The sequence below is a fragment of the Loxodonta africana genome, chromosome 3 (genome assembly GCF_030014295.1).
Source record: "Loxodonta africana isolate mLoxAfr1 chromosome 3, mLoxAfr1.hap2, whole genome shotgun sequence".
NCBI classification, from domain to species: Eukaryota; Metazoa; Chordata; class Mammalia; order Proboscidea; family Elephantidae; genus Loxodonta; species Loxodonta africana.
In genome coordinates, this window is record NC_087344.1 from 224,444 (window position 1) to 252,345 (window position 27,902).

General features: G+C 53.4%; 2 protein-coding genes across 2 annotated transcripts in view; both read right to left on the reverse strand.

Annotated features, from left to right (window-relative positions):
* The window catches only part of SHC2 (SHC adaptor protein 2), a 36,384-nt gene extending 16,293 nt beyond the window's left edge, over window positions 1-20,091 (reverse strand). The window contains exons 1-9 of the mRNA XM_064280022.1: window positions 19,612-20,091; window positions 13,550-13,620; window positions 7,675-7,735; window positions 7,374-7,493; window positions 4,993-5,046; window positions 4,757-4,808; window positions 4,535-4,661; window positions 2,911-3,064; window positions 980-1,043 (exon numbers count right to left, since the gene is read on the reverse strand). Coding sequence (XP_064136092.1) covers window positions 980-1,043; window positions 2,911-3,064; window positions 4,535-4,661; window positions 4,757-4,808; window positions 4,993-5,046; window positions 7,374-7,493; window positions 7,675-7,735; window positions 13,550-13,620; window positions 19,612-20,091 — 1,183 coding nt within the window. The remainder of the gene's footprint in view (window positions 1-979; window positions 1,044-2,910; window positions 3,065-4,534; window positions 4,662-4,756; window positions 4,809-4,992; window positions 5,047-7,373; window positions 7,494-7,674; window positions 7,736-13,549; window positions 13,621-19,611) is intronic.
* Window positions 20,092-22,934: 2,843 nt separating this feature from the next.
* Window positions 22,935-27,179, reverse strand: CIMAP1D (CIMAP1 family member D). Its single transcript, XM_003422533.4, is given in 4 exon segments — window positions 22,935-23,482; window positions 24,806-24,919; window positions 26,257-26,364; window positions 27,053-27,179. Coding segments are annotated over 4 exon segments (897 nt in total).
* Window positions 27,180-27,902: the final 723 nt, after the last annotated feature.

A 27,902-nucleotide genomic window follows, 5' to 3' on the forward strand; every position in this document is an offset into this window, starting at 1 on the left:
TGTTCTCTTGAAGTCTGTGCTCTAGAGCTGAGCTTTCAAGGTGACTCCTTGCACTGTTATTTGTCACACAAATGCCTAGAAACCACCCACATGCCCACAAGCGGGGGGAGATAAATTATGGTCCTTCACACAGTGAGGTACTACACAGTGGTGAAGAAGATGGAGAAGCCTAATGTGGGAGGAACGCCAAGATGGATGGTTAAGTGAAAAAAGCAACACGGAGAGTGTGCCTAAAATACCCACCATCTGTGTAAAAATGAGGGGAAATCGTTGTTGTTAGGTGCCGTCAAGTTGGTTCCGACTTATAGTGACCCTATGTACAACAGAACGAAACACCATCTTCACAATTATTGCTTGTGTTTGAACCCATTGTTGCAGCCTCTGTGTCAGTCCACCTCATCAAGGGTCTTCTTTTTTGATGATCCTCTACTTTACCAGGAAACCCTGGTGGCATAGTGGTTAAGTGCTACGACTGCTAACCAAGAGGTCAGCAGTTCGAATCCACCAGGCGCTCCTTGGAAACTCTATGAGCCAGTTCTACTCTGTCCTATAGGGTCGCTATGAGTCGGAATCAACTCGACGGCAGTGGGTTTGCTACTTCACCAAGCATGATGTCCTTCTCCAGGGACTGGTCCCTCCTGTATCTTTAAATTACTATATCTTTAAATTGGCTTGAAGGTGCATGGAAAATCCTGGAAAAGGAATTGAGAAACTCTAAGTACTGACTAGTAACTTGTTTAAGGAGGTTCCTGAGGCAGATGGAGACAGGCATGAGAAACGATTTTTCACTGAATACCTGTTTATACTCTGTGTTTTGAACCACAGGAATGCATTATCTACCTCCAAAACTGCAAATATGGTCATGTTGTAGGTGAAGTGAAGGGACACAGGAGAGAGACAGTCTGAAGGGGAGGCAGCAGGGACAGGGCCTGGTGGGGCAACAGACCCAAGTACTCGCCTGGCCCTGAAGCTATCCTACCTGTCCCTGAGGGTCCCAGGTCCCACAGTAGGCCGCAGGCATCTTTTCGAGTGGGAGGTGCTCCCTGAAAAAGAGGGGTGTGAGGCCCCCTTGGGATGTGAAAACTCCTCTTCCCAAGCCCAGCACCCCAATCTCCCCACCCCCACCTCCTAAATGTCTGGAGACATGAAGACAGATGGGGGAGCTCAGCCCTCAGCCCTCGGCTCCCCAGAGCTCAGGGGTGCCCACCTCTGCAGCCTCATCAATCTTTCCACTCCAGAAGGCAGCCTACACCCTCCTGCCACTTTGCACATGGTGTTCTCTCTGCCTGGATGCCCTTCTCCACCCTCCTCTCCTGGGCAACTTCTGTTCACCCAACAGGGCCCATCCCAAGCTCTGCCCCACAGGGAAGCCCTCCTAACCACCCAAAAATTCAGCATCCTGACGTGTGTTCCCACCACCATCCCTGGTAGCCTTATCATAGCTGTAACCCAATCATGAATGTAATTATTTATTCAGTGTCTGGGGGTGGGGATGATGTCTGAAATGCTTATGCTATCCGAAGTGTTTGGGATGCGGCTGAGCAAAGAGCCGGCACCAACCTGTGCTACTTTTGTGGATGAGTGGATGGATAGATGGATGCGTGGGTGGATGGTGGATGGGTGGATGGATGCATGAGTGGGTCGGTGGGTGGATGGGTAGATGGATGGGTGAATGGTTCAATGGGTGGGTGAATAGGACAGATGAGTAGGTGGGTGGGTGGATAGTTGGATGGGTGGGTAGATGGATGGATAAGCGGGTGGGTGGGTGGAGGGGTGGATGGATGGATGGATGGATGGATGGATGGATGGATGGATGGAAGGATGGGTGGGTGGATCGGTGGGTGGATCGGTGGGTGGATGAATGGGTAGATAGGTGGGTGGACAGTTGGATGGGTGGGTGAATGAATGGATGGGTAGGTGGGTGGCTGGGTGGTTGGATGGGTGGGTGGGTGGATGGATGGATGGATGGATGGATGGATGGATGGATGGATGGATGGATGGGTGGGTGGGTGGCTGGGTGGGTGGGTGGAGGAGTGGGTGGAGGGGTGGGTGGAGGGGTGGATGGGTGGATGGATGGAGGATGGATGAGTGGATGAATGGGTGGGTGGATGAATGGGTGGGTGGATGGATGGGTAGATGTATGGGTGGGTGGGTGGATGGGTAGGTGGATGCTTGAGTGGGTGGATAGATAGGTGGATGGGTGGGTGGATGGATGGGTGAGTGGGTAGATGGGTGAGTGGCTGGATAGATGGATGGGTGGGTGGGTGGTTAGATGGATGGGTGGATGAATGGATGGGTGAGTAAATGAATGGATGGGTGGGAGTGGGGAGGTGGAAGGATGGATGGGCAAGTGGATGGATGGATGGATGGGTGGGTGGGTGGGTCATTGGATGGGTGGATGGATGGATTAGTGGATAGAAGGATGGGTGGTGGGTGAACGGATGAATGGATGGGTAGATAGTTGGATGGGTGGGCGGATGGATGGGTGGGGCGAGTGGATGGATAGATGGATGGGTGAGTGGATGGATGCATAGGTGGGTGGATGGGTGGATTGTTGGGTAGATGAACAGACAGATGAGTGGGGGTGGGAGGGTGGATGAATGGGTAGGTGGGTTGGTGGGTGGGGGGTGGATGGATGGGTGAATGAAAGGATGAGCGGATGTGTGCGTGGGCAGATGGGTGAATGGGTGGACAAGTGGACAGGTGGGTGGACAAATGGGTGAAAGGAGGGATGGATGGTTGGCTGAGTGGGTGGGTGGATGGATGGATGGATGGGTGGATGTCTAGGGAGGGCACGAGACCCTCCTCTGGGACTGGAGGGAAGAGGAGCAGAGGAAGAGCCAGAGATTAGCCTGAGAGGTCAACCCCCAGGAACATCCCTGCCCCTCCCCCATGAGAATGAGAACTGACCTGGCCAAGGGTGCCCAGGGCGCAGGGCTGTGACAGGGCCAGCCGAGAGTCCACCAGCCCACCCAGGGGCGGCTCCTTCCCGGGGATGCTGTTGTAGTAATTGTGTTCCACTGCCTCTTCGTCCCCCCAGGCTGAGTCCTCCAGCCCAGTCAACCTGTGGAGGAAGCGGACAGACAGCAACGTGGGGAGCCCAGGAAGGGGCCCCAGCCCACAGGGACAGAACTAATTACAGGGCCTCCCGAGGGTTCTTCATGCAGTAGAACCCAAGCTCACAGGGACTCAAACAAGGAGACCTGGATTTGAATCCCGGTCCCCAGCCTGTCCCAGAGCACAGAGCTCAGCATGAAACACTTGTCAAATGAGGAACAGGCCCTCTCTCTCCTCGTCTCTAAACTGGGGACACCTCTCAGGGCCGTGGCAAGAATACCCAGCAGATCCTCACAAAGGCTGGCATCTACCCCTTCCTGTCCACTCTGGCCCACCAGGCAGCTGGGGCCTGGTGCTAAATTTTTACCAGAGCCAGGATATCCTGGGGCCAGGTGGAAAACCCATCAGCAGTGATTGCTATTCTAGAAACTTATCCAACAAGTACCACATGGGGGAGCATGGTCAGAGCAAAGTAGCAGGAGCAACCTGCCTGCCCATCCACTGGAAATGGGGCAAATAAATTCTGGTCAGGCACATAGCAAGCACAACACCATAGACAAAAGGCAGAAAGAGCTCCAGGTGAGGAACAGCCTCCCAGACTCAGTGAGGGAGAAACACCGCGCTTGTCCGTGCATACTCTGTGGTGCTGCTAGCGTTTTCATCATGTATGTATCCTGCATTTCTAATAATTAAAAGATCTTTAAATTGTCATCTCTTCTTTCTCTAGAGCAAAACCAAACCCACTGCCATCGAGCCGATTCCGACTCATAGCAACCCTACAGGACAGAGTAGAACTGCCTTATAAAGTTTCCAAGGCTGTAAATAAATCTTTACGGGGACAGACTGCCCTTTCTTTCTCCCGCTGAGCAGCTGGCTCTTTAGAGCAGGGGCCAGCCTACTGTTTACAGCCGCCAAGCTGGAATGGTCTGTATATTTTTAAACCACAAAACTTTTGAGTGGTTGGGAAAACATCAAAAGACGAACATCCTGCCACATGTGACAATTATATGAAATTCAGATTTCAGTGTCTATAAATAAAGTTTTATTGGCCCACGGCCACACTCACTTGTTCATGTAGCATCTCGGCTGCTTTTGCTGAGTGGCAGAGACAGAGACTGACTGGCCCGCAAAGCCAACAATATTAACTGTCTGGCCCTCTGCAGAACTGTTTGAGATGCCTGGTCTAGATTAAGGATCGTAATAGTCAAAGCAGCTGCGGACTGGGCACCAGACATGGCCCTTTCTTACAGGAACTGGGATGTTGAATCTCCACCTGGACACTGGGAAGCAGGGGCTGGTTTTATCATGGTTTTACAGGCGAGAAAACCAGGAGGTTGAGTGATTAGCCCAAGGACCCAGGGAGAGGAGGGACAAAGCTGAGATTCCAAACCAGGCGAGGAACAGAGAGCTAGGCTGTGCACCTGGGTGGGCCAGGTCAGGTGGAAGGCCAGGATAGGTAGGGGGTGGGTCCACTCACTTCTCCGGGGGCATGACCACCTTGGGAGGGCTGTGCAGGTACTGCTTGAAGCGCAGCTCAAAGGCCTGCCCCACGGTGCTGATGACGCTCTGGGCAAGGCCACCACAGCACTCCAGGATGTGGCAAGCTGCGGGCGTGAGTTACGTGGTGTCAGCGGGGCTACGACTAGCTGATGCAACTCCAACCCACAGGCACCCACCCGACCTCCCAGGGCAGCCTCACCTCTCTGGTTGATAGGGTCCTTGGCGACGTAGGCCACGTAATCTGTCATGTCCTGGAAGAGAGCAACCAGTAGAGCCTGCCCCAGCCACCCCATCCAGGACTCCCAACTGCTCACCCCAGCCACATAGCAAGGAGGGGCCAAGTAGACTTCAGGAAGGGCCCGAGAAGGGGAAGTGGTTCTCAGGGCTGGAGGGGCAAAGGGACTGGAAGTCCCCCCACCCACATTCCAGCCTTACCGTGTCACCACCGGACGCAAAGGAGATGGACTGCATGTGGTGGTTGGCGATGGTCTGCGCGCAGAGAGACACTTGATCAGGGACCCGGAGCAGGCGGACCCTGCAGTTGGGCAGGGGGCCGGTGGGCCAGGGACACAGGGAAGGTGGGAGGGCAGGGCAGGGATGGCGAGACTGCAGCTGGTCTGGGATCCACCAGGATGACTGAGAGTTCAGCTGGGCAATGGAGCCCCCAGCCGGTGACCCCCCAGCAGGGAGAGCCAAGGAGGGTGCTGGACCCCCAAGGTCTCACAGCATGTGTAAGAGGGCAAACCACCCCTCACAGGCAAACAGACACACAGATGCTCACACAGACACACAGAAACTCACAGACACACATTAAAACCCCTGTGACACACAGATAGATACACCAACCTGTACCCCTGCTCGCACGCACAACCAGTCAACAACCAGTTGCCATCGAGTAGACCCCACTCACGGTGACCCCGTGTGTCTCAGAGTAGAACTGTGCTCAGTAGGGTTTTCAATGCCTGCTTTTTCAGAAGCAGATCTCTGGGCCTTTTTCCAGAGCACCTCTGGGTAGACTAAAAGCTCCAATCTTTCAGTTAGCAGCTGAGCATCTTACCATTTGCACCACCCAGGGAGTCCTGACTCACACGATAAGATGCTTACACAAACCAGATGCTCGCACTCACACCCAGACACACACTGGCACACAGACTCCTACAGGAGTAGACCCGAGACTCTGAAGGGCACACCCTCCCGTGCAGACACACTGGCACACCGACTCCTACAGGAGTAGACCTGGAGACTCTGAGGGGCACGCCCTCCCGTGCAGACACACACTGGCACCCCGACTCCTACAGGAGTAGACCCAGACACTCTGAAGGGCACACCCTCCCACGCAGACACACTGGCACCCCGACTCCTACAGGAGTAGACCCGGACACTCTGAAGGGCACACCCCCCCGTGCAGACACACTGGCACACCGACTCCTACAGGAGTAGACCCGGACACTCTGAAGGGCACACCCTCCCACGCAGACGCACACTGGCACGCAGACTCCTACAGGAGTAGACCTGGAGACTCTGAAGGGCACACCCTCCCACGCAGACACACACTGGCACACCGACTCCTACAGGACTAGACCTGGAGACTCTGAAGGGCACACCCTCCCACGCAGACACACACTGGCACACCAACTCCTACAGGAGTAGACCTGGAGACTCTGAAGGGCACACCCTCCCACGCAGACACACACTGGCACACCGACTCCTACAGGACTAGACCTGGAGACTCTGAAGGGCACACCCTCCCACGCAGACACACACTGGCACACCGACTCCTACAGGAGTAGACCTGGAGACTCTGAAGGGCACACCCTCCCACGCAGACACACACTGGCACACCGACTCCTACAGGAGTAGACCCGAGACTCTGAAGGGCACACCCTCCCACGCAGACACACACTGGCACACCGACTCCTACAGGACTAGACCTGGAGACTCTGAAGGGCACACCCTCCCACGCAGACACACACTGGCACACCGACTCCTACAGGAGTAGACCTGGAGACTCTGAAGGGCACACCCTCCCACGCAGACGCACACTGGCACACCGACTCCTACAGGAGTAGACCCGAGACTCTGAAGGGCACACCCTCCCACGCAGACGCACACTGGCACACCGACTCCTACAGGAGTAGACCTGGAGACTCTGAAGGGCACACCCGCCCACGCAGACGCACACAGGCACACAGACTCCTACAGGAGTAGACCCGGAGACTCTGAAGGGCACACCCTCCCACGCAGACACACACGCACTCACACACGCCCCCAAGCTGCCAACGGGCCTGCAGAAGCTGTGAGTGGGAAGATCCCAACTCCTGAACAATCAACTCGCCGCGTCAGTGGGTTTATTTGCATGCTCATTTGCATGGCCCTCCTCTTGCCTACCCTCCCTATTCCCAAGCTCGCTGGTCCCTTTTCCCCACGACCCAGGGAGGGGCAACCCCAAGGCCAGGCAGGGCCAGTCAGTGCACCACACGCCTCCACCCTGTGTACCCCACTGAACGTCCACCCCTTTGCCCCCCCCGCAGGGGACCCTCGAGGCTCTGCCTTTGCCCAGTCCCGGACCATCACGGAAGACCCAGCTCTGCCACTGCCTCGTGGGCAGGTGGCTCCACCTCTCTCAGAGGTTCGTGCCTTGTAGAGTGAGGGCAAGGGGGCAGGGGCTGGGTGGGCCTGGGCAGGGCCTGTGGCCGAAGGACCCGGCCTGTGGCCGGTGGGTGGGGACCCGTGGTTGAGGGGCGGGGCCTGTGGCCGGTGGGTGGGGACCTGTGGCTGGGGGCGTGGCTTGTGGCCGAGGGGCGGGGCGGCCTTACCTGGCGTGTGGCGGGCACCGAAAGGTTGAGGCCGTCGATGGAGATGTTGACCGCAATGCTCATGCCGGCAAAGCGCAGGTTGCTTTTGCCCAGGATGGAGGCCAGCGTCTTGTTGGGGGCCTGGGGAGGCAGGGGACAGCGCCAGGGTGCAGCGTGGGATACGGGCTTGAGCACTGGGGAGGGGCCGCAGAGGGGTTGCCGGCTGGGGCAAGGGTCCGAAGAGGGCCTTGGTGCCCCTCCCCCTACCCCCGCCACCAACTCTGCCCACCAGCCGCACCGGGGCCCCCAGCCCCTTACCCACCTTTTTCTTCCAGGAGCCCCGGACGCCGGGCACAGCCTCATGCAGGCGGTTGATGGCTTCCCTGCGCAAGAGACGGGGCAGGGATCAGAGAGCTCCAAGGGGGTGTGGTGGGGGGACTTTACATGTGAGGGGGCTTAGAGGTGGGGCCTTGGAGAAGATGAGAACTTGAGAGAAGAAGGGGGCTCAGAAATGGGAAGTCGTCAGGAACAGGGCTAAGAGAAGGGAGAGGTCACAGGGAGGGGGCAAGAGTTCAGATAAGCGTGAGGGGCTAAGAGAAGGTTGAGGGTCAGGGAGCTGAACAGGAGAGCAGAGAGAGGGAGATGGGACTGAGAAAGAGGCACAGGAGAAGGGCTGAACATACTTTGAGGCCCTAACTTTTAGTACCTCCAGATATGACCTTATTTAGAAATAGGGTCTTTGCAGATACAATTAGCTAAATTAAAATTAGGTCATACTGAAGGAAAAAAAAACAAAAAAACATTGCCATTGAGTCAATTCCTGTTCCTAGCAACCCTATAGGACAAAGTAGAACTGCTCCATAGAGTTTCCAAGGAGCAGCAGGTAGGTTTGAACAGTCGACCTTTTGGTTAGCAGCCAGGCTCTTAAACACTATGCCACCAGGGCCCATACTGAAGTGACGGAACCAAAAAAACCAAACCCATTGCGGTCGAGTTGATTCCAACTCACAGAGACCCTATAGGACAGAGTAGAACTGCCCCATATAGTTTCCAAGGAGTGGCTGGTGGATTCAAACTGCCGACTTTTTGGTTAGCAGCTGTACATCTTAACAACTACACCACCAGGCCTTGTGGGTCCTAATTCAATGACTGGCCTACTTACAAAAACAGTTGCAGTCGAGTAAATCCTGATTTATGATGACTCATGTGTGTCAGAACCATGCATCATATGGTTTTCGACAGCTAATTTTTTAGAAATAGATTACCAGGCCTTTCTTCCAAGGTGCCCCTGGGTGACCTTGAGCCATCGACCGAGCACACGAACATTTTGCACCACGCAGGGACTACTAGAATTACCATGTTGTTGTTGTTAGGTATCGTCAAGTCAGCTCAGACTCACAGCGGCCCTATGTAGAGCAGAACGACACTCTGCCCAGTCCTGCACCATCTCCACAAACACTGCTATGCTTGAGCCCATTGTTGGGGCCACTGTCAACCCATCTCGTTGAGGGTCTTTCTCTTTTTCAATGACCCTTTACTTTACCAAGCATGATGTCCTTCTCCAGAGACTCATCCCTCCTGATAACACGTCCAAAATATGTGAGACAAAGTTTTGCCATCCTCGCTTCTAAGGAGCATTCGGGCTGTACTTCTTCCAAGACAAACTTGTTCATTCTCTGGCATCTTCCCCAACACCACAACTCAAAGGTGTTGATTCTTCTTCGATCTTCCTTATTCATTGTCCTGCTTTCACATGCATATGAGGAGATTGAAAACACCATGGCTTAGGTCAGGCACACCTTAGTCCTCAAGGTGACATCTTTGCTTTTCAACACTTTAAAGACGTCCTTTGCAGCAATATGTCATTTGATTTCTTGAGTGCTGCTTCCATGTGTGTTGATTGTGGATTCAAGTAAAATGAAATCCTTGACAACTCTCTTTTCTCCATTTATCATGATGTTTACTGGTCCAGTTGTGAGGATTTTTGTTTTCTTTATGTTGAGGTGTAATCCATACTGAAGGCTGTGGTCTTTGATCTTCGTCAGTAAGTGCTTCAAGTCCTCTTCACTTTCAGCAAGCAAGATTGTGTCATCTGCATAAGGCAGGTTGTTAATGAGTCTCCAATCCTGATGCCACATTCTTCTTCGTATAGTCCAGCTTCTCAGATTATTTGCTGAGCATACAGATTGAAGAGGTATGGTGAAAGGATACAACCCTGAAGCACACCTTTCCTGACTTTAAACCACACAGTATCCCCTTGTTCTGTCCAAATGACTGCCTCTTGGTCTATGTATAGGTTCCTCATGAGCACAATTAAGTGTTCTGGGAATCCCATTCTTCGCAATGTTATCCATAATTCGTTACGATCCACACAGTCAAATGCTTTTGAATAGCTAATAAAACACAGGTAGACATCTTTCTGGTATTCTCTGTTTTCAGCCAAGATCCATCTGACATCAGCAATAATATCCCTCATTCCACGTCCTCTTCTGAATCCGGCTTGAATTCCCGGCAGTTCCCTATCAGGGTACTGCTGCAGCTGTTTTTTAATTATCTTCAGCAAAATATTAACTTGCTAGGCTTAAAAGACAGCCAATTCCAGAGCTGAGGGAAGATCCCACCACCACCAAGGAAGGAGAGCAAAGAACAGAGGGTGTCCTTTGAACCCAGGATCCCTGCTTTGAGAAGCTCCTGGAGCCAGGATACCAAGGGAGAGAACTGTAACACTGAAGACAGTGAGAAGTGGTGGCAGAGAAGTGGCAGCAATAGAAGCAGGAGACAGTACGGTGGGCCAGGAGCCCACGGATCAAGAAAGCTAAGCGCCTTCTGGCCGAGGCGGAGTGGGGAGACTTAGGGCATTTATTAACAGAGCTAAAAGAGCTTTGTAACACTTGCCTGAGCAGGCCGGAGGCCAGGCCAAGGGGCCGAGAGGTCAACGGGCCAGAGAGAGACCTGTCTGAGAAGAGGCTGTCCTGAGGGAAGAACTGTATTCTCAGAGTTCCTAAACCTGAGTCATAACCTGTTACTTCCCCAATAAACCCCATAATTGTGAGTATGGTCTGTGAGTTCTGTGTGGCCATTGCCATGGATTATCCAACTCAGCAGAGAAGTAGAAAGCGCCATGGGAGGGACGGTTGGTGTCAGAATTGGTAAAAAGGTTGGAGAGAGAAGGCATGTCTGACCTCGGCTTCGCAGGAATCAGCCTTGGCTTGTGGATCGTGATTCACCTTCCTCCTTGTGAAGTTAGAGGAGGCCAGACACCTCCGTCATACTATTTTTACAGCAACAGCACATGTCATCATAATACTTTACTTTGTCTTCTCCAGCCACCCTTTGAAATCTTCCGTTCAGCTCTTTTACTTCATCATTTCTTCCTTTTGCTTTAGCTACTCTACGTTCAAGAGGAAGTTTCAGACTCTCTTCTGACATCAATTTTTGTCTTTTCTCTCTTTCTTGTCTTTTTAATGCTTTCTATACATATGATGTCCTTGATGTTATTCCACAACTCATCTAGTCTTTGGTCATTAGTGTTCAATGCATCAAAACTATTCTTGAGATGGTCTCTAAATTCAGATGGGATATAATCAAGGTTGTATTTTGGCTCTCATGGACTTGTTTTAATTTTCTTCAGCTTCAACATGAACTTGCATATGAGCAATTGATAATTTGTTCCACGGTCGGCCCCTGGCCTTGTTCTGACTGATGATATTGAGCTTTTCCATTCCTCTCTTTGTAATCAATTCAAATTGTCTCAGATGTAGTCAATTTGATTCCTGTGTTTTCCATCTGTTGAGGTCCACATATACAGTTGCCATTTATGTTGTTGAAAAAAGGTACTTGCAATGAAGAAGTCATTTGGTCTTGCAATATTCTATCATGTGATCTCCAGTGTTGTTTCTGTCATCAAGACCACATTTTCAAACTACTGATCCTTCTTCTTTGTCTCCAACTTTTGCATTCCAATCACCAGTAATTATCAATGCATCTTGATCGCATGTTTGATCAATTTCAGACTGTAGAAGTTGGTAAAAATCTTCAATTTCCTCATCTTTGGCCTAGCGGTTGGTGTGTAAATTTGAATAATAGTTTTATTAGCTGGTCTTCCTTGTAGGCATAATGGATATTACCCTATCACTGACAGCTTTGTATTTCAAGATAGATTTCGAAATGTTCTTTTTAAGGATGAATGTGATGCCGTTCCTCTTCGAGTTGTCATTCCCGACGTAGTAGACCATATGATCGTCCGATTCAAAATGGCCAATACCCGTCTATTTCAGCTCACTAATGTCGAGGATGCCTGTTTGTGCATCCCATTTCGTTTTTGAAGACTTCCAGTTTTCCTAGAGTCATACTTCATACATTCTAGGTTCATATTATTAATGGATGTTTGCAGCTGTTTCTTCTCATTTTGAGTCGTGCCACATCAGCAAATGAAGGTCCCGAAAGCTTTACTCCATCCACGTCATTAAGGTCGACTCTACTTTGAGGAGGCAGCTCTTCCCCAGTCATATTTTGAGTGCCTTCCAACCTGGGGGGGGGGGCTCTTCTTCCGGCACTGTATCAGACAGCATTCTGCTGCTATTCCTAAGGGTTTTATTGGCCGATATCTTCAAATGTAGACCACTAGGTCCTTCTTCCTAGTCTGTCTTAGTCTGCAAGCTCCGCTGAAACCTGTCCACCATGGGTGACCCTGCTTGTATTCGAAAAAATGGTGACAAAGCTTCCAGTATCACAGCAACACCCAAGCCACCACAGTATGACAAACTGACAGACGAGTGGTGGAGATTACCGTTAAAAAAAGAAAAAAACCTGTTGCCATCAAGTCGATTCTGATTCATAGCGACCCTATAGGACAGAGTAGAACTGCTCCGTGGCGCTTCCAAGGCGTGGCTGGTGGATTCCAACTGCCGACCTTTTGGTTAGCAGCTGTAGCAAGCCACAGCTCTCAACCACTGGGCCACCAGGGCTCGAAACACTGAAGTCCCACCAAGATATGAACTTGAATCACTGGATTAAGAGTCCAGAGTGCTCACGATTACACCATGGAACCGCTAAGAATTACCACATGACCCACTAATTCCACTCCTGGGTGTGTACCCAAGAGAAATGAAAACATATATCCACACAGAAACTAGAACACACATGTTCAAATCAGTACTATTCATAACGGCTGAGAAGTGGATAAATGGATACACAAAATGTGGTCCATCCATACAATGGGATATCATTCAGCCACAAAAAGGACAGAAGTACTGAGGTATGCTACGACATAGATGAACCCTGAAAACACCATGCTCAGTGAAATACGCCAGACACAAAAGGCCATACGATGTATGACTCCACTTCTGTGAACTGTCCAGAACAGGCAAACCCTTAGAGAAAAAGGTGGATTAACAGTTGTCCAGGGACTGAGGAGGAGGAATGGAGGGTGACAGGTAATGAGCATGGGGTTTCCTTTTGGGGTGACGAGGATGTTCTGGAACTGGGGGTAGAAGTGGGAGTTGCACACCTCTATGAATGTACTAAAAACCACTGAATTGAGCGCTTTAAATGAGTGGATTGTACGGCATATGAATTACATCTCAATAGAGCTGTTTTTAATAAGTCTACAGTGAGCAGAATAAATCCATTTTCATACACAAAACAATGCCTCTTCCTCTAAACCCTGGTTGTCACAGCTGTGTGACCTGATCCAGGCAGCTCAGGGCACCTTGAGGGTAATGTCCCTTCTCCAGGCTGAAGGGAAAGGGAAGGGAAGGGAGATGCTGTACCCACCCTTTGGGGCTCCCAGGTCCCTCCCAACCCTGAACCACAGAGGGGACCAGCCATCAGCTCCCAGTCCCTAGGACACACTGGGAGCTGTTCACAAACACCCCTGATGTAATCTGCTCCGCATCCTGTGAGGGCTAGGCTGTTACCCCAGTTTGCAGAAAAACCTGAGGTCTGGAGAGTGGGCAGGGCCTGGGCCAGGATTCAGACACAATCCACCAGCCTTAGGTCCATCTTAATCCTGGGCAGCACTGTTCCCCAAACTGGAAAGGGAGTTCTTGCTGAGTCAGCTGTCCTCGGATTCCACCCACCAGTCAGCTCTGATCCCACTTCTCCCATCCCTTGCAAAGCCTCACATAGGCCCTACTCGCCAGGAAGACCTGAGACTTGAACACCAGGCAGTCCAACCCCCCGTCTCAAAGGCTCACCTGGTAACCTGCGTGCGAGTGTTAAAATCCAGGGAGCGCATGGAACGGAGAACTTCAATGCAGCCCATGTACTAAGGAGGAAAAGGAAACAAAGCGTTAGAAGGCATGGTCTAAGCACCAGGCAGAAGAACCCATCTAGGGACTTAGAATTGAATCAAAAGTCCTCACTCTTCACCCTCCTCTCTCACCACCCCCTGGACTCCAGTCCTTCTCTGTCCCTTGAAAATGTCCAGCCTTGTTGCCTCAGGGCCTTTGCACCTGCTGTTCCTGCTGCTGTTCCCTTACCCCTGCTATTTGCAAAACTGGCTCCTTCCTCATCTTTATGGCTCACGTTAAATGTCACCTGCTCAGAGCTGCCTTCCCGGACTCTGAGTAGGTTCTTTCCATTACTCTGCTTCACAGAAGCCTGATTATTTCCTCCCGAGACTCCATCATACTGCCTCTTATGTATTATCTTTCTCTTCCTCCAGAGCATGAGCCCACAAGGGCAGAGATGGTGGGGATTTCTTCACATCTATACCCCCAGCAACAGCACGGAGTCTGGCACATGGTAGGTGCCTGTCAGATGTTCATTCGAGGGCTGAAAGTTTGCAAGTCCTTGGTCTAGACCTGTGCTATCTAACAGGGTAGCTACTAGTCCTAAGTGGTTATTTAAATTTTGTTTTGCTGTTGTTGAGAATATTCACAGCAGAACATACACCAATTCAACAGTTTCTACATGTACAATCCAATGACATTGCTTACATTCTTCCAGTTGTGCAACCATCCTCACCCTGCTTCTCTGAGGTGTTCCTCCCCCATTAACATAAACTCACTCCCCCTAAGATTCCTATCTCAACTTTCGAGTTGCTTTTGTCACTTTAATGTCATACAGATAGCTCGTAAAAGAGTATAATGCTCAAGGCTAAACCAGGTAAGCTAAACTATTGTTTGGTAAACAGTGAAGTATTATAATGACATGTGCACAGACCTGGAGATAGAAAACCAAATGGAAGAATGCACTCAGCATTTCTCAAGCTGAAAGAACTGAAGAAAAAAATTCAAGCCTCAAGTTGCAATATTCTATGGGGAAAATACTAAACGATGCAGGAAGCATCAAAAAAAAAATTGAAGGAATATGCAGAGTCATTATACCAAAAAGAACTGGTCAACACTCAACCATTTCAAGAGGTGGTATATGATCAGGAACCGATGATACGAAGGAAGAAGTCCAAGCTGCCGTGAAGGCATTGGTGAAAAACAAGGCTCCAGGAATTGACGGAATATCATTTGAGATGTTTCAACAAACTGATGCAGCGCTGGAGGTGCTCACTCGTCTATGCCAAGAAATATGGAAGACAGCTTCCTGGCCAACTGACTGGAAGAGATCCATATTTATGCCTATTCCAGAGAAAGGTGATCCAACCGACTGTGGAAATTATTGAACAATATCGTTAATGTCACATGCAAGTAAAATTTTGCTGAAGATCATTCAAAAGCGACTACAGCAGTATATCAACACCGAACTGCCAGAAATTCAAGCCAGGTTCAGAAGAGGACGTGGAACCAGGGATGTCATTGCTGATGTCAGATGGATCCTCCTTGAAAGCAGAGAATACCAGAAGGATGTTTACCTGTGTTTTATTGACTATGCAAAGGCATTCGACTGTGTGGATCATAACAAATTATGGATAACACGGCGAAGAATGGGAATTCCAGAACACTTAATTGTGTTCATGAGGAACCTGTACATGGATCAAGAGACAGTTGTTCGGACAGAACAAGGGGATACTGTGTGGTTTAAAGTCAGGAAAGGTGTGTGTCAGGGTTGTATCCTTTCACCATACCTTATTTAATCCGTACACTGAGCAAATAATCCAAGAAGTTGGACTATATGAAAGAGAACGAAGCATCAGGATTGGAGGAAGACTCATTAACAACCTGCGTTATACAGATGACACAACCTTGCTTGCTGAAAGTGAAGAGGACTTGAAGCACTTACTGATGAAGATCAAAGACCACGGCCTTCAGCATGGATTACACCTCAACATAAAGAAATCAAAAATCCTCACAACTGGATCAATAAGCAATATTATGATAAACACAGAAAAAACTGAAGTTGACAAGATTTTATTTTACTTGGATCCACAATTAACACCCGTGGAAGCAGCAGTCAAGAAATCAAACGACATATTGCATTGGGCAAATCTGCTGAAAAGATCTCTTTACAGTATTGAAAAGCAAAGACCTTACCTTGAAGACTAAGGTGGGCCTGACCCAAGCCATGATGTTTTCAATCACCTCATATGCATGCGAAAGCTGGACAATGAATAGGGAAGACCAAAGAAGAATTGACCCGTTTGAATTGTGGTGTTGTAGAAGAATATTGAATACACGATAGACTGCCAAAAGAACAAACAAATCATGTCTTGGAAGAAGCAAGACTGCCCCTTAGAAGCAAGGATGGCAAGACTATATCTCGTATACTTTGGACGTGTTATCAGGGGGGATCAGTCCCTGGAGAAGGACATCATGCTTGGTAAAGAGAGGGTCAGCAAAAAAGAGGAAGGCACTCAACAAGATGGATTGACACAGTGGCTGCAACAATGGGATCAAGCATAACAATGAGTGTGAGGATGGTGCAGGACCAGGCAGTGTTTTGTTCTGTTGTACACAGGGTTGTTATGAGTCTGAAGCAACTCGATGGCACTTAACAACAACAACATTGTTTGGTCTTAAGAAGACTTTAGGGGATATTTTTGGTTTAATTTTTAAAGATTATCTCAGGGCAATAGTTCCAGGGATCCATCCAGCCCCCATGGCTCCAGAAAGTCTGGAGTCCATGAGAATTTGAAATTCTGTTCTGTACTTTCCCCCTTTTGATCAGGTTTCTTCTATAGAATCTTTGGTCAAAATGTTCAGTAATGGTAGCCGGGTACTGCTCAGTTCTTCTGGTCTCATGGTAAAGGAGGCAGTTGTTCATGCAAGCAATTATCCCATATTCCATTTCCTCTTCCTATTCCTGACTCTCCTTCTTCCTCTGTTGCTCTGGGTGGACAGAGACCAATTGCCATGCCTGGGATGGCCACTTGTAAACTTTCAAGACCCCAGGGACTATGCAAAGAACTAGGAAGTAGAACAGAAGCACTGAACACATGAGGCCAATTTACTGGGGTATCCCATGAAACCATGACGCTAAACCTCCAAACTAAGGAACAAAATCCCATGAAGTTTTTGGTTGTGGATAAGTAGCCTCAGCAGCTACTTTTTTTTTTTTTTTTTTTTTGTCATTGTTGTAAATACAACTATCATACAACTTTTGCCAGTTCAACTTTTTACAGGTGTACAACCTATTACAGCAATTATAACAATTGGCTATGCAACCCTACCCTTAATCCATGTGATTTTTCCATCACTGTTAACCCTCCTTTCCCCTTGCCTTCTGTCTCTGGTAACTACTGATAAACTTCAATTTCTGTTTGCCTTTTCCTGTCTTTTTATGTAAGTGACGTCATACAATATTTGTCCTTTAGTGACTGACATATTTCAATCAGCATAATGTCTTCAAGCTCCACGCATATTGTAACATGTATGAAGACTTCCTTCCTTCTACTCGCTGGGCAGTATTTCAGGGTCTGTATGTAGCACATTTTGATCATCCATTCATCTGTTGATGGGCATTTAGGTAAATGTAAATTTTAACTGAAATTAAATAAAATTAAAAATTCCTTCTGGAAAAGGCAAAACCATAGAGACAATGAAAAGATTAGTGGTTGCTAGGGGGTCAGAGGGAGGGGGAGGGATGGGTGCGTGGAGCACAGGGCATTTTTAGGGCAGTGAAACTATTCTGTCTATTACTGCCGTGGGTGACTTAGGACATGTATCTGCCAAAACCCATAGCACTGCACAACACCAAGAGGGAACCCTCATGGAAACTGTGAGTTTAGTTAATAATACTGTATTATTGGCTCCTCATTTGTAACAATGTATTACAGGAATGTAAGATGGCCTTAAGAGAAACAGTAGAAAATGGGGAGGGGCATATGGGAATTCTGTATTTTCTGCGGAATTTTTCTGTAACCTAAAACTGCTCTCGGCAGGAGAGCTGTGGGATGCAGACCCCCAATTCTCCTAAAGAGACCAGGCTTAATGGTCTGACTGAGACTAGAAGGACCCCGGTGGTCATGGTCCCCAGACCTTCTGTTAGCCCAGGACAGGAACCATTCCCAAAGCCAGCTCTTCAGACAGGGACTGGACTAGACTACGGGATAGAAAATGATACTGGTGAACAGTGAGCTTCTTGGCTCAAGTAGACATGTGAGACTATGTTGGCATCTCCTGTCTGAAGCGGAGATGAGAGGGCAGAGGGGGTCAGAAGCTGGCCGGATGGACATGAAAAGAGAGAGTGGAGGGAAGGAGTGTGCTGTCTCATTAGGGGGAGAGCAATTAGGCATATATAGCAAGGTGTATAAAAATTTTTCTGTGAGAGCCTGACTAGATTTGTAAACTTTCACTTAAAGCACAATAAAAAATTTTTTAAAACTGCTCTCAGAAATAATCTATTCCATGACGGAATATATGTAGTTCAGTGACAGTGATATATATATATCACAATTTAAAAAAAAAAGTCTATTAAAAAGAAAAAAAAGTTAATTCCATTCCTCAGTCATATTAGCCACATTTCAAGCGCTGGATGGCCATGCATGGCTGGTGAGGATGACCAGATCAGAGCGCGCAAATACAGAACATTTAATCAGTGCAGAAAGTTCGTTTGGACAGTGCTGGTCTGGACCCCTGGTCGGCAAACTACAGCTCTTGCTGCCTTTTTTTGCTAATAAAGTCTTATGGGGCTGTGGCTATGCCCTTTCATTGCACACTGTCTACAACAGCTTTCACCAAAAGTAGGGCTGAGGTCTCAGGACAGAGACCTCCTGGCCTGCATAGCTGAAAATATTGGCTCTTTGGCTCTTTACAGGAAAAGGTTGCAAGGATCCTGGACACCCAAAAAGTCAAGGTCATGGGAGGGTGTAAGCGGTGTTCAGGGACTGTTCTATAGAGAGAGCAAAGAGACATAACAACCAAGTGTAAACATGGTTGGTCCTGGCCCCAGAGAGCTAGCCCGGGGAGATGTGAACACAACCTCCGGTTCCAAGCCATTCTGGAATCACTAATCATTTTTCTAGATGTGATCTGGGGCTGTGGGTGTGTGGGAGACACGAAGGTGTTTACAGGTGTGCCACCGTGGGCGGAGTCCCTGGGTGCTGCAAACAGTGAAGGCCATAGCTGCCAACTGAAAGTCGGCAGTTCAAGTCCACCAACAGCACCCTCAGGAGGAATTCCTGTCAATCCGCTTCCAAAACCTTAGTCACTGAAAACCCTATGAAGCACAGTTCTCTGACACACGTGGGGTCTCCACGGCAAGCGGCACTAGTGGGCAGCTCGCTTTCTAATGGTTTATCAACGGCTATTATGTACAGGAGTCGATATACTGAGCAGAGAGCGCAAAACTCGAAGAGTCCCAGGTGGAGGACACGGGGATCCACTGATCCGGCTTTTCTGTCTGTGTGAAAAGGTTCCCAGTAACACTGGGATAATGAACAAAGGCCGGTGTCTCTCAAGTCTCAGCTTCCCCGGCGGTCTGGCTGGGCATCGGCCCCTTTCCAGATACCCCTTCTCCCACGAGTCCACACCCCCATCCCAGGCCACGGTCTCAGCGATCCGATCATCTGCCTTGGAGCCTTTAGGGGCGGTCTGGGCGTTCCTCTCCCGGGGACACAGCAGTGCACCCTGGGGTCCTCACTCCTGGACTTTCCCTCCCTGCCGAAATAGGGGTGCTACCCTGCGCATGCGCGTCCCCCTCCCACCTGCCCTCTCCCCGCCCCTCCCCACGTGACGCCGTGGGAACCTGGACCCCAGCGTCTCCCCGGCTGGAGATGGGGGTCCGAGTGATGGGGAGAGGAGGGAGGATGGAGCGGGGAGTCGGGTTCTTGGGGTCCGAGGGATGCCAATGAAAGGAAGTGGGGTAGCCCCAGTACCCGAGGCCCGGGGAGGCCGCGACCGCGGGTCCTGGTCTGCGCACTCACCCGCACGATGTAGGAGACCCCGGGCCCCAGGACCCGGGCATCCGGGTGCAGCCAGCCGTGCGCCGGCTTGTGGATGAAGCTGCCCTTGCGGATCCATTCCGCCGCAGAATCCGGGGGGCCCGCCGCTCCCTGCGCGCCCCGCGACCCCCGCGCCCCCGCCGCCCGACAGCGGCTCAGTGCTGGCAGGGGACACTGCGCGGCACAACGCGGCTCGCAGGCGCCCAGGACCGCGGCCGCCAGCGCCGGAACGCCCGCCGAGCCCGCCGCCTCCGGCTGCGGTTCCGCGTCCCCCGCGTCCCCCGCGCCCCCCGCTGCCACCGCCGCCCGCGGCGCCGGGGGCCCGCGACCCAGGAAGCCACCGGGGGCAGCAAACTTCCACTGGGGCATACGCGGCAGCAGCGCGCAGAAGGTGGTGGGCGCCTCGGGCTCGGGGGGCGCGGGGGGCGCCGGGGGCGCGCGCCCGCCCGGACCCTGCGTCATGGCCGCGGCCGCTGAGCGAGCCCGACCGGGCGTTGAGCCTGGCCAAGGAGGCCGCCGGCTCCCGCCCGCTGCCGCCAGTCCCTCCCCGCCCCCGGCCCGGTGATGTCATCCGCCCGGCCCAGCGCGCAGCCGCGGGGGGCTGCACCCCTGGGACCCCGGCCCTCTGCTCCGCAGCGCCCGGGGAAACTGAGGCCCGCCTAGGGCTCGGGCGTTGGCCCGCATTCGGCAGCCGGGGAAGGGAGGGTCCAAGGGATACCAAGGAAAGGAAGTGGGGTAGCCCTAGCACCCCCCGCCGCCCAGGTTCCTAAAAGGGCAGGGCTGGAAGACCCCATTCTTCCCCTGTTGACCTATGGGAAAACTGGGACCTGGCGAGGAGCGGAGGTGCAGTCCGGGGAAGAGAGAGCCGAGTAGTCTAACGTCAGCCCCCTCCCTGACCACTGTTCAGGCCGAAAGGTGCCTAGAAATCCCTCCCTGCTTCGTTTCCTAGGGGGAAACTGAGTCCTAGAGAGAGGAAGGGGCGCACCCAAGGTCACGCAGCTGAGGCTCACACCCGGAGGGCCGGGCTTGGGCCTGCTGGGTCAAGGAGGAGCACTCAGAGGGCCGGGTCCCTCCTCCGCCCATCCCTGGGCCTCGGGCTGTGGGTCACAGCCCCTGCTCGCCCCATTTCCGGGGAGCTCTGTCAGGCATCAGCTCAGCGGAACCCTCGGGCCTCAGGGACCCTCAGTTCTCCGCCCCGCCCTCCAGGCTTATTTTTTGCACTAGGTAAGGGGGTGTCACTGTCACCCCAGGACCCAGCTTCCTGGCCCCTTATCTTCGCCGGACTCCCTTCTGCCCCACCCCCCATAAGGGCTGACTGCCGGGAAACAAAAGGAGGCGACCGGCGCTGGGGCAGGTGGTGAGCGAGGGAGAGAGAGCCGAGCCGAGCAGATCGATAAATCAGAGCGATGAGATCACAGCCCGGCGCCGCCCTCGGACCCAGGGGAGGAGGAGGCAGCGCCGGAGGGCAGGGGGAGGCAGTGGGGGCGAAGGGAGGGGGGAGGCGGTGAGGGGTGTAGGAGAAGACAGCAAGGGGAGGGGGAGGTGTGGGGAGGACACCGGGAGGCCATAGGGGGCCGGTGGGACCGGGAGGCGCGCGCTGCCCCGATTGGCGGCTGAGGGCGTCGCGGCTGGTGCCCCAGACTCTGGCGTCTGTGTTCAACCAGGGGCCGAAGGCCGGTGGGTGGAGGGCGTCTGCTCCTTCTGACGGCCAGGGGTCCTGGGCGTGGATGTCTGTGTCCGGGCCCCACATCTAACGTGTGTGCTTCGTGTCAGTATTGGGGGGCTATGTAAAAGTGGATCGCAGGAGGGTTGCGGTGTGTGGGGACGTGTGTGTACAGTGTGGACAGGTGTGGACAGGTGTGAATGAGGCCATGCATGTGTGCAGGGGGTCCGTGTGTGTGTCAGTGTCTGTGTGGAGGGGGTCCCTGTGTGTCAGTGTCTGAGTGGGGGGACCAGTGTGTGTGTCTAGCAAAGGATTGTGTGTTCAGGCGTGCCAGCCCCCAGCTTGGGGGGGGAAGGGGTAAGGAAAAGGCTGACACCCACCATGCTCCCTTGGGGTCCCACCTGCAACACTGCCCTTGGAGCTGCCTCCTCCAGGCCCATGGGTGGGGGGCTCACAGAGGGTTTGGTGACATGCCACCAACCCATGTATTTCCTTCCTCTCCCTAGGAAAGAGTGGCAGGAATGGAGCCTGATGGCCAGGGTTCAAACCTTGCCATCAGAGTGATATGGGGGGGGGGAGTCGAGTCCCAGGTTGTTCTCCTCCCAGAGTGCCCTTGGACAAATGTCCCGTCTCTCTAAAGCTTCATTTCTCTCTGTAAACATCACCTGCCTCCCAAGTTGCTATGAAATTTAGATGACCTTGATCAACATCTGGAAACCCTGGTGGTGTGGTCGTTAAGAGCTATGGCTGCTAACCAAAAGGTTGGCAGTTCGAATCCACCAATCGCTCCTTGGAAACTCTATGGGGTAGTTTTACTCTGCCCTTTAGGTCACTATGAGTCGGAATCAACTCAATAGCCACAGATTTGTTTTTGTTATCAATATCTGGTACATATCTGGCAGCTATCAGGATACATCGAGCTCCTACACATCCTTCAAAACGCAGCTTCAACGCCCCTTCTTCCAGGAAGCCTGCCTGGCTTTCCCACTCAAAGCCCTGGCTCCACCTCTGGCCCCCCAGCCCCAGGTCCCTCCCCTAGTCCCACCTGGACCCCCCAGGGCTAGACAGTCAGGGTCTGGCTCTGGGGGACAGTGTCCAGGTCTCCTCCCTATGACATGGGGATGTACATGTGTGATGCTGACCATTATTGGTGCCAAGCAGCGATTTATTGACAGGCAACTCTAGATGGTGGGTGGGTGGACAGGGGCATCGGGGCTGCTTCCAGCCTGATTGGGGCTTAACCCAGGACAGGCACCTTGCTTCCAGGAGGCTGAGGGAAGAGCCCAAGTTTGGTGGAAACCGGAGCTGCATCAGGGATCCAGGCCCTAGGGGGCAGACGCAGAGTTCTAGGACACAGGAAACTCATTCCCCGCCAGCATCTGGGGAGGGCTGGGTGTCCCTTTCCCCACCTGGCCTGGCCTGGTGTGACCAGGAGAAGAAACTGGGGCGGTGGAAGGAGGCTCACCCTGCAACCCATGCAGGGCCTCGGGGTCACAGCCCCCAGGGACTGACAGAGGATGGTGACCTAGAAGGGCCTCGGACAATTCAGAAAAGGGGAGGGCAGAGGCGGCTTTCCCTGGGCCCCTCCTGTGGCTTCTCTGAGCCTTCTCCAGACAAAGCCAGGCCCCACCCATACCCCACTTTACTGCAGGGGAAACCAAGGCTTGTCTGGATGCAGTAACAAGCACCCTGCAGCTGTGGGCTGTCAGGGTGTGGTGTTCCCAGCCACGGTGGCAGCCCGCTTGGAGTGACGGATGCCCATGGTGAAGGCTGGGGCCCTGGCCTTGTGCACTGTGACCTGCTCTGGGCTGTGGGTGCCAGGGCCTGGCGTTGTATCAGGCAGGCGTGGTGCGCGAGGCCGCCCCAGCATGGTGAAGGCTGGCCGGCGGTGCTGGTAGGCATTGGGGTCGGGGATGTCATACTGCCCCGGGCCTGGTATCTCCGCCGGGTCCTGTGAGGGGCGGATGGGGGGTGTGCGGCCCACCACTGTGTAGCTGGGGCTGCTAGGCTTAATGAAGACCTGGGAGCCCCAGAGGGAGGGCAGGGTGTAGGCATTGGGGGCAGGGGCCGAGGTGTCCAGTGGCTGCGGGCAGAGGCGGGGGCCCAGCGTGAAAGCCGGTGGCGTCCGCTGGCGCACGGGGGGCACCTTCTCCGGGCTGTAGGCGCCTGGGCCTGGCGTCACCTCCAGACCTGTGGGAGGACTGCAGAGTGGGCACTGCAGAGGCCCCTATCTCTTCCCTCCCTCCCGGACCTCCAGACACATGGTCCATTCTCCTTCAGGCCCCCCAGCCTCTGCAAGGCTCAAATTTCCCCCATCTCCGCCACCTTGATGCCCTCCCTCCAGGCACCCTCTCCTGGGTCCCCCTGCCCTGGTCCGCCCTCCCTCCAGACATGACCACGGAGAGACACGGTGGTCCTCGTCTGGGTCTAGGTCCACCGCCAGGCTGGAATCCCATAAAAAGCAAGGACATAGTTAACCAACCTCAGCTCCTCACAGTTGGCTGAACACATGTTTGTTTGTGTGGACACATGAGTAGATGGATGGTGAGCGGGTGGCTGAGAGAGCAGCGAATGGATGGATGGATTGAGTCCACGGACGGAGAGGTGGATCAGTTGGTGGGTGGAAGGAAAGATGGCTGGATGGACGGACGGACGGACGGATGGACGGACTGATGGATCAATGGGTGGGTGGAATAACGGATGGGATGATGGATGGCTGGATGATGGATGGATGGACAGATGGATGGACGGACTGATGGATCAATGGGTGGGTGGAATGACGGATGGGATGATGGATGGCTGGATGATGGATGGCTGGATGATGGATGGGTGGATGGATGGATGGATGGATGATGGACGGACAGATGGACAGACTGACAGATGGATGGATGATGGACGGACGGATGGGTGGATGGACGAACTGATGGATCAATGAGAGGGTGGAATGATGGATGGGATGATGGATGGCTGGATGATGGATGGATGGATGGATGGATGGATGGATGGATGGATGGATGATGGACGGACGGACGGATGGATGGACGGACTGATGGATCGATGGGTGGGTGGAATGACAGATGGGATGATGGATGGCTGGGTATGTGGGTGAGTAGATAGATGGATGAATGGATGGATCAGTGACTGAGCAAGTGAATGGGTAATAGGTCAAAAGATGAAGGGGCAGGCGGATGAGAGGATGGAGCCAGGTAATCAAATCAGGTGCTTTAGGTGAAAGGAAGCACTTAGAGCTTGTGAAGGGAACCCCTGCAGTTTGCTGCAATCCCCACTGAGCCCCAGTAGCTCCTGACACTGAGAATGTGTCCCAGCTGCCCCCACAGCACCATGCGTGCAGCCCTTCAGGTTCTCTCATGGGCGTTCGAGTTGCGGCCTCTCTTCTGTGCTCCTTGGATTTTATTATTCCAGACCCAGGATTCTAAGGGCTCCGAAGACACAGGGAAAGGGGGAGGCAAAGGTGGAAAAGTGCTGAGACCATGAGCCCCATACAGTACTCACCCCGAGGTTTGCCCCGGCCCTGCATGGAATAAGCAGGGGAGCAGCTGCGGCCAAAACGCGTGACTTTCGGGTCCAGGAAGTAGATTGGCCCAGGGCTGGTGTCCTCAGGGAGTGCTGGGAAGAGGTGCCCGGCACCCCTGTAGGTGGCGCTGCCCATCACCCAGCCCTCAGTGTCCCCTTATTCCTGAGACACTTCTACCGGCCCCACACCACCCCCAGCCCCTCTTGGAGACAGAGACTCCAAAGCAACGAGGGGTCTCTGGTTCATGTTTGTCAGACTGAGATTTCTCTCACTGTCAAAGCGATCCCTTTGAAAGGCTGCTGTGCTGCAGTTTGTAGCGGCCCCCACCCCTGCGGACCCCTCCTGCTATGGGCTGGGGCCAGTCTGGGTTATTAGGATTGTGCACAGACTGAGAGTAACTAGGCCCTGAGCAAAGGTCCAGTTCCAAGGAGGCGTTTTAGTGCTGTGGCTTGTGTGCTTGTAACGAGCCTGAGAGGGGCCAGTGTTCAAATCCCACAGGGCCTCTCAGAGGCTGTGTCCTCAGGCAAGCCTCAGAGTCTGTCTAACCCTTGTTTCCCTCATTCGTAGGATGAGAAGGATAAAAAGTGAGAAAACGGAAGAGGTGGTGGCAGCGCCTGGCACTTGACCAGTGGGGTCTATTACTGTGACTGTCTTTGTTACTATTTTTCAGCGTATTCAGACATATATATGCAAGCATGTGTGTGCAGTGGGTTTGGCAAGTGTTAATTGATTGACATACTCTGTGCAGGCAAATACGCGTGTCTGAAGCCCGTGTGCCTGACCCATGTACAAGCGTAGGACAGGGAGACTGAGACAGGCTGGGGAGCCGGGGGCAGTGCTGACACTGCTGTAGGACTAGGGAGGACTTCCTGAAGGTGGAGGCATGGGATCCAGGCTTTGTAGGATGAATAGGAGTTCGGGGAGCCCATGGGAGAAGGTAGCACCTGGAGCATAGGCATGGACCACGGGGTGGGAACGGCATAGCCTCAGCCCCACCCCAGGCCTCCTCCATCACAAATCTGAGGCCTCCCCAGGATTGGCCGCAGCTGGGAAAATTCTTTACCAGAGTCAGGTAGCAGCTGTGCCACAGAGCTGCCACGCACACCCCCATGTAGCCAGCCCCTCCTTCACAGCATCTCACAGTAGCCCATCTAGGGTTATTTCATTTTTCAAGGGGGAGACTGAGGCTCAGAGTTAACCGGGCAAGGACACAGCCATCCAGGCTCAACATGCTGAAGCCCCACCTCTTAAGGTAGGCCTGGCCCCTTGCACCATCCAGCTCCTCCTCCAGCCTCTCCCACCTGCCCTCTGCTCCCTGACAGATCAGCACATCCCAGGTCATCCTCCCAGCTCCCCGCCTCTGTCCTCACAGTGGGGGAGGCCTGCATCTAGTCAGGTCGCCCAGCCCCCACACTGCCACCCACCTTACCCCCACTGGGTCTCCGGACCAAGGAGTAGGCAGGACTGGCCACTCTGGTGCAGTCGTGCTGGACGTAGCCGATGGTGGACGGAAGGACATACAGGCCTGGCCCTGCGCCTGCAATGGGCCCTCAGGTCACAGCCAGGGGAGCAGGGCCCTGAGAGGTGGGAAGCAGCCAGAGCCCAGCTCCATCCCCCCACCCGCTCCCACCAGCCCTGGCAGGTGTGGGAGAGACAGGAGGCAGCCACCACCCCCCTCCCACAGAGTGAGTGATGCCCGCATTGTGAGTTGGCAAGGATGACAGGTGGGGAGCCAGTGTCAGCACCACCCTGATGGGGGGAGGGGCCCAGATGAGGTGAGGTCACCACAGATGGGGAGACTGAGTCAGGGCCCTAATCAAGACCCCACAGGCAGCTCCTGTCATTGGTGGAATGTGCAGCCAACCCCCACAAACCACCCAACCATAGGCCCCTCCCCACACACACCCAGGCCCCCAGGGTTCCCTCTCCCTCAGGCATCACTATCAGTTCTTCTGTCACCCTGTCTGGCCCCCACAGCCTGGTCTGGCCATGCCCTCCACACTAGGATGGTGCCTGAGCACCTGACCCTGTCAGTGGACGGCTGTCCAGGCCACCAGAAGCCCATCCTCCCAGCCAATCTCCAGGAAGGAAACTGAGGCCTGGAGAGGGCAGGAACTTGTCAGGGCTGGGGCTGGGCTCCAGAATATTCCAGAAGTGGGGGTGAGGAGGACAATGTCTCCCAGGGCAGAAACCTCTGCCTGGGGCCGCCCCCCATGCCCCTGTACCAGTCTCCAGGGCAGCCACTCCACAGGACTTCCGCAGGCCCGTCTCGGGGATCTGGTACTCAGTGGCCCGCCGGCCCAGGGCCGTGGAGGTTGACCGTGGGGCAGGGTCACAGCTGAGGGTGCCCATGGTGAGCGTTGAGGGCCAGGGAGCACAGGGCCTGGAGCTGCTTCTCAGTGGCCGTGGCTCTGGTGGCCACAACCCAGACACTGTCCCCGGCCCTCAAGCCTCCTCCCGGCCTGGCAGAGCCTTGGCCTCACCACACCTCCCTCGGCCACACAGACAGCCCCTTGTCCCCCCAGCATGGAGTCTTGGGGCCCCGGCCTGAGAGGGCTGGCTGCAGGACACTGGCCTGGAAGTGAGCCTGGGATCGAGTGTCTCCGGCAGCTGGACCATCCAGGCAAGAATCTAGTGTCAGCAGAGCGGGTCCCCAGGGAGCTGACCGAGCTGGGTGGCCAGGCTGGAGCCAGCCCCAGGGAGCGGAGCCACTAACACGACACCAGGACCTGGCAGCAGGCAGGACTGGCGAGGTTTCTGGTGGCCTGGCCCCATTCCTTGCTAGATAAACTGAGGCACAGCCCATTGTCACACAGCAAACTCACAACTCTGGGGGCCTGGTCCAACAAGCATCCCTCCTTCCTCCCTCCAACACGCACTTACTGAGTGCCTATGGTGTATCAGGCTCCATTTTGGGGTAGACAGAGATCCCTGCCCTCAGGGATCTGAAGTTCTCAGAGGGCGGACAGAAAATGAACAATAAATGTATTCAGTGAGTGTATTCTGTAGAATGGTAGAAGATACAAAAGCTGAAGGCAGAGCCTGCTGAGCAGAGCAGAGTCACGGTCCAGGATG